This window comes from Castanea sativa, chromosome 1, assembly GCF_040712315.1.
Source record: "Castanea sativa cultivar Marrone di Chiusa Pesio chromosome 1, ASM4071231v1".
NCBI lineage: Eukaryota > Viridiplantae > Streptophyta > Magnoliopsida > Fagales > Fagaceae > Castanea > Castanea sativa.
In genome coordinates this window covers 59,918,139-59,925,094 of record NC_134013.1, presented here as the reverse complement: position 1 = coordinate 59,925,094, position 6,956 = coordinate 59,918,139, and the positions used below count along the sequence as shown (strand labels likewise).

General features: G+C 46.2%; 1 protein-coding gene across 1 annotated transcript; it reads left to right on the top strand.

Moving 5' to 3' along the window:
* Nucleotides 1-3,677: 3,677 nt before the first annotated feature.
* Nucleotides 3,678-4,127, top strand: LOC142631225 (uncharacterized). Its single transcript, XM_075805346.1, has one exon. It carries the CDS (start codon nucleotides 3,678-3,680, stop codon nucleotides 4,125-4,127), a length of 450 nt encoding a protein of 149 aa, XP_075661461.1.
* The last annotated feature ends 2,829 nt before the right edge of the window (nucleotides 4,128-6,956 follow it).

Here is a 6,956-nt window from a genome sequence, read left to right as displayed (position 1 = left end):
ACAATCTAGGGGGCGGTTTGGTTCTATTGTGGAAGGATTCAATTAATCTTATTGTAGTTGACTCTTCCAAATACTACATTGATGCATTCGTTGACAGGTATATAGAACAAGCTTGGTGTTTCATAGGTTTTTATGGGGAACCAGTTACATGGAGGAGACATGAGGCACGGTCGAAGCTTAGTGCTTTGAATATTCACCCAACTATTCCATGGCTTTGTGCTGACGATTTTAATGAGATTACAAGGAAAGAGGAGAAAGTGGGCGGAGCACCATGGGGTCATAATCAAATGAAATTGTTCGGAAACATTATCGATGAATGTGGTTTCATGGATTTGGGGTTTGTAGGGCCAAGATTTACTTGGAGCAAGCATTTTACTGATGGACACTGATGGGACTGACGAAGTCAAACACAGACGAGATCAACTTCGCAGACGAACCTGACCGATTATTCGCATTACTGACGAGGATGATTAAGACCATTCAATGCTGCCAATAATGTCCCGGACGGTTACGAAACCAGCTGGACAAGCCGTTGGAAACGTATTGAATGCCATTATTCAGTTGAAGACGTTATCAAGAAAGACATTAACACCACAGTACCATCCACAACGGCTAGAATCCAGAGGGATATATAAAGCCCTCACAATACCAATCTACCCGAAGCAGCTGACCCGTCAGTTGGACTTTTTGGTGGTAGATTGCCCCTCCTCATATAATGTAATCATTGGGAGACCCACGCTTAACAGGTGGAAGGCGGCCACGTCCACCTACTGCCTAAAGGTGAAATTCCCAACTGAGGACGGTGTCAGTGAGGTGAAAGGGGATCAGGTCTTGGCTAGGGAATGCTACCAGGCTGTACTAGCTACGAACGAAAACCACACATGGACAATTGAGAAGGAAAAAGAAAACAAAGTAGAAGCTTTGGAAGCAATGGAACTCATCGAGGGAGAGACTGCCAAGATGACGAGGATAGGAACAACCTTAAGCCCTGAGATGAGGACGAAACTCATTCAATTCCTCAAGGAAAACTTGGATGTCTTTGCATGGAGTCACGAGGATATGCTCGGCATATCACGCTAGGTCATCCAGCACGAGTTGAACATAGGTCCCGGGAGAAAGCCCATCCAACAAAGACGACGAGTGTTTGCCCCCGAACGAAGCCAAGCGATCACCGACAAAGTTAACAAGTTGTTGCAAGCAGGCTTCATTCGAAAGGTTTATTATCCCGAGTGGCTGGCCAACATTGTGCTAGTGAAAAAAGCGAATGGGAAATGGAGAATGTGTGTGCATTTCACGGACCTAAACAAGGCTTGCCCAAAGGACAGTTTCCCCCTGCCTAGGATAGACCAGCTGGTAGATTCTATGGCCGGGCATAAGCTACTGACGTTCATGGATGCCTTTTCTGGATACAACCAGATAAAGATGGCTGAGGAAGATCAAGAAAAAACCACTTTCATCACGAGCCAAGGGCTCTACTGCTATAAGGTGATGCCCTTTGGACTGAAGAACGCAGGGGCAACATACCAAAGATTAGTAAACAAGATGTTCAGCAAGAAAATTGGCAGAAACATGGAGGTGTATGCGGACGATATGCTCGTCAAGAGCAAAAAGGAATTGACACACCTGGATGATTTGGAAGAGACATTTGACACCCTCAGAAAATATCAGATGAAGCTGAATCCTAGTAAGTGTGTTTTCGGGGTAGCCTCAGGAAAATTTTTGGGATTCATGGTGTCCTAGAGAGGGATAGAAGCAAATCTAGAGAAGGTACAAGCAATACTCAACATGACATCGCCGAAGACCATCAAAGAAGTTCAAAAGCTCACAGGGAGGATTGCTGCACTCAATAGGTTCGTCTCCAAAGCCACGGACAAATGCTTACCCTTTTTCAAGACATTGAAGCAAGCTTTCGCCTGGACTGACGAATGCAAAGCAGCGTTTCAAGAGCTCAAACGTTACCTGAGCAATCTGCCCCTCCTGAGTCCGTCGAAGGAAGGAGAAAACCTTTATCTATACTTGGCAGCATCAGCCACGGCCGTCAGTGCAGCCCTAATTCGAGAGGAAGATAAGAAGCAACTTCCAGTTTACTACATCAGTCAAGCCCTCTAGGGAGCAGAGGCCAAGTATCCCAGGATTGAGAAGATTGCATTCGCTTTAATAGTGGCTTCACGGAAGCTGCGACCCTACTTTGAAGCACATCCCGTCCTGGTAATGACAGACCAACCAATCAGGAAATCCATGAACAATCCTGAGGCAGCAGGGAGAATGGTCCAGTGGGCAATCGAACTCAGCCAGTTCGACATCGAGTACCATTCCAGAACAGCCATTAAGGCGCAAGCTCTAGCAGATTTCATTGCCGAGTTCACCCTTCCAGAAGATGACGACTGCGGTGATGAGGCAGAACAGTGGACAATCCAGACTGATGGCTCATTAGCCTAAAAGAGGGGGGGGGGGGAGTAGGGGTCATCATAAACACCCCTGATGGGAAAAAACTAAAATATGGAGTCCAACTGAAATTCCCGGCAATCAACAACGAGGTCGAGTACGAAAGGATACTGACGGGATTGAGACTCGGGCAAGCACTTGGGGCTAAGAACCTGCTCATCCAGAGCAACTCGAAATTGGTAATAGGGCAAATCAGGGAAGAGTATGAGGCAAAAAAGGAGAGAATGCAGAAGTACCTCAAGTTAACGAAACATCTAGCCCGGGAGTTTGATAAGTTGGAGTTCGTTCAGATCCCAAGAGACCAGAACATGGCGGCAGATGAGATCGCGAAGATGGCCTCGTCGGAAGAAAAACTGACGAACGGGGAATAACTCATGGAAATTCAGAAACGCCCCAGCATCGAAGAAGTCCCAGTATTTTCCATCTAGAGCGTAAATAGCTGGATGGCACCGATCGTGTCGTTTCTCCAAGATAGGCACCTCCCTCACGACGCCCTAGAGGCCAAGAGGATCAAAACGAGAGCAGCTAGATTTACAATTTTGAATGACACCTTATACAAAAGGGGCTTCTCCATGCCCTACTTGAAGTGTGTTAACGAGGAAGAAGCCAAGTACATCCTTCGAGAAGTCCACGAAGGAGTTTGTGGAGACCATGCTAGGCCCAGATCTGTGGTAAGCAAAGTCATTCGAACAGGATATTTCTGGCCAACCATGCAGGTAGACGCAGTGGAGCTCGTCAAGAGGTGTGATAAGTGTCAGAGGTTCGGGAATGTCTAGAGGCTGCCGGTAGAGAAACTGACGACGATAACCTCCCCGTGGCCGTTCGCACAATGGGGAATTGATATCGTCAGCCCATTGCCCCTAAGAAAAGGATAGGTAAGGTTCCTGCTCGTTGCTATTGATTACTTCACAAAGTGGGTCGAATCAGAAGTAATAGGAACTATCACAGAGGCATGGATCTGTAGCTTCATATGGAAGAATATAATTTGCACGTTCGGGATTCCAAGGACGATTATATCAGATAACGGGCGGTAGTTTGACAGCCAGGGATTCAAGGACTTTTGCTCGGGACTAGGCATCAGGAACCAATTCTCGTCCCCGGGACACCCACAGGCAAACGGACAGACAGAGGTGACTAACCAAACACTGCTCAAGATTATCAAAGCCAGACTAGACGAAGCGAAGGGTGCCTGGCCGGAAGAATTGCCCAATTTCTTGTGGGCCTTCAGAACAATGGCAAGAACCCCAACGGGAGAGACGCCTTTCAGGCTCACCTATGGCACTGAGGCGGTAATCCTAGTCGAGGTGGGAGTGGCCAGTATCAGGCGAGAAGTATTCCGCGAGAAAGACAATGACGACCAACTGCGAATCAATCTAGATTGCCTGGACGAGATAAAAGACAAGGCCTCTAGCAAGATGGTGAAGTACCAGCAGAAGATGGCCGAGTACTACAACAAGAGGGTCAAGCTCAGACGACTTGAAATAGGCGACCTCGTCCTGCGCAAGGTCACCACGGCGACCAAAAATTCCGCCCAAGGAAAGCTCGGTCCTACGTGGGAAGGACCTTGCAGAATCGTCCACTACTCCCGACAAGGCAGCTATCACTTAGAAACCCTAGATGGGCAGAGGGTCCCGCGACCCTGGAACATTGAGCACTTGAAGAAATACCATCAACGGATGTAACACAAAAATGTACTCATTCTCGAAAATTAGTGAAATAAAGATTCAACTAATGTCTTCATACAGGTCTCGTTAGCAGTAAATCCCGGAAACCCAATATGGCTAAGCAATAAGATTCCGCCTAGACGGATGTACATTGCCGACGAAGTCAAGAGATTGTCTCGAAAACCTCTGAGAAAAAGCCTAAGTAATAAGATTCCGCGTAGACGGATGTGCATTACTGACGAAGGCGAAAAATAAAAAAGCCTAAGTAATAAGATTCCGCATAGACGGATGTGCATTACTGACAAAGGTGAAAAAAAAAGGCCTAAGTAATAAGATTCCGTCTAGATGGATGTGTATTACTGACGAAGGCGAAAAGATAAAAAAAAAAAAAAAAAGCTTCCGCCTAAACGGATGTGCATTACTGGCTGAGCCAAAAGATAAGATCTAACCTTGACGGATACAAGTTGCTAACGGGTCAAAGAGGTTGACGGGTCTCGAAGCACACACAAGTACAACATATGTAAGTGAAATGCGATGTTATAAAAGCCCATAAACCATGTTTTTTCATCTAAAAACCTTTGTTTTTTCCATCTAAAAGCCCATAAACACTAGGCTAAAAATATTCTTCTAAAAAAAAAAAAACAAATTAAATTGTTCTAGAATTTGAGCCCAAAACACATCAGGCACCCAAAAAAAAAAAAAAAAAAGAAGAGAAAAACAAATAAAAAAGGTGAAATTTTTCTAAGTGATAGGATCAAATGTCCGGAGCAGCATCGTCGTCAGCAAGGGCATGGGTTTCAGCGACTGAGGTATTAATGGCAGGAGTTTCCCCAGGAGCGTCAGCGGTCGTTGCTTGAGCAGCCTCGTCAGCAGAAATCTCCTTGTCCACTTCCTCCATGTCCAGCGTCTCAAAATACACTCCGGAAGGGTGTTTGATGTAGTATCTCCTCAAGAGCTCAAACCCCTTGAAGTACCAGTTGAAGAGCATGGAGTTGTACTCCTCGGTCTGCTGGGAACCCTCAACGGCCCTAGAAGCAACGACTTTGATTTTCTCCTTAGCAGCTACAAGCTACTCGTCCTTCTCCATGACCAATTGCCACTCCACCTTAAGCTTGCTGCTTAATCTCTTGACCTCCTCCTTGGCGTGGTTGATGTCCTCCATCGAAGTTATCAACTCTCTCTTCAACTTCGAGTTCTCTGCCTCCAGGACCTTTATTCGTGAGAGCACGGAATCGACCTTAAACCCCTAAGCGAGATACTCCGAGGAAAGGTGGATACTCTCTCCCAACACCTAAAAAAAAAAAAGCAACAAGAAGACGAAAACGAGCAAAGAAGTTTAACCTTAGAACACCAACATAGATAGTGAAACAAAAAACTTTGCTCAAGCACGATACCTAGACGAGCTTATGGAGGTGACGACCCACCAGCTCGTTTGGAGGCAAACCCGAGAACACCTGTAGATCCTCCGCAGTCATGACTCCGTGAGCCTTGTCCGCTACCAGCCTCTCGTCATCCCAGATAGTGGACGAGCAACCATCATCTCTCCCTCTGTCAGATGTGCGTGGCCTTTTGGAGGCGGGAGTCGGGATCTCTTTAACCAAGGTGGCAGGGGAAGCCATCCTCGTCGTATCAGCGGCAGAAACAATTGGAGTTGCAGAGGCAGTCGGAGTGACGGAGGAAACCCTCCCCTTAACATAGACCACCTTCTTTCCAATACCGGACAGTGGTTCGTCCTTCTTGGACCTCATCTTCTCGTACATACCTTTGTTAAACTTCGTCGTCATTTCTGCAAGAAGGAAACACTTGTAAAAGGACCAAGGAATCAAATGCAGATAGAAAGACCAAGACTGACCGAGACTGCGGAACGTACGGAGATCGATTAGGGCCAAGATGGTAAAAGGCAAGCATCCGCGGATCTACTAGGTCATCCCAGTTTTTGATCGTCTGGGCATACTCAATTGCCTTTTCAACATAATCCTTGTGCCTGCTTTTGAGCTTGGGCCTCATCTTAACTGCAAAGAAGGCAAAGGGGTTAATAGCGATAACAGCAAATCCAACAAACCCTTGAACAAATCGACTGACTGATGAAGCAAGGGAAACAACTCACCCAAAACAACACCCAAGTTATTACCCTCGAAAACAAAGTTCTCAAGGTTTGGGAAAGCACCCAAAGACCCCCCTAAGCGCGCAAAAAGAAAGGAAATTGAAGGATAAGCTATCCTAACCTCAGAATTACTGACCATGAACACCCAAAGGAAAACGCAGAAAGACAAGAAAATACTAAAATCCCCGAAAACCGAAAGCAGAAGCCAAAAGAAAAGAAGAATCCGATATTTACAATCGCCAAAGAACGAAAATAAAAAGGAAAAGAGAAAGAAAAGCGTACCTCAGAAAAGAAAAGGGGAGGAGCTCAACACCAACCGCGCACCAGCTCGAAAAGAAAAACAACAAAGAAAAATTGAGAGGAGAAAGCGCTTAGAGACAACTGAAATTTTTGGAGAAAATGAAACGTACAGTAAGAAGAAGAGAAGTTTAAAAGAGAGATCAAGGCAAACTGAAAATCAGCGGGAAACCCAAGGGTCATACAATGAGGACATAAGCCCTCTCCAACCGTAACATGCCACGTGGCCACGACCAGCATAACGCCGTCACTACGCATTCAATGTGGCGCGAAATCCCAAAGGTCGCCCACAAAAAAAAAACCCTTTCATCTTCCACGCTCGTTAGGACACGTCATGACGACCATAGAACCTGGGGTCAGCTAATGGGACTGACGAAGTCAAACACAGACGAGATCAACTCCGCAGACGAACCTGACCGATTATCCGTATTACTGACGAGGATGAT

Excerpts from the sequence above, each read along its gene's own strand:
- LOC142631225 (XM_075805346.1), top strand. The coding sequence starts at position 3,678 with ATGGCAAGAACCCCAACGGGAGAGACGCCTTTCAGGCTCACCTATGGC.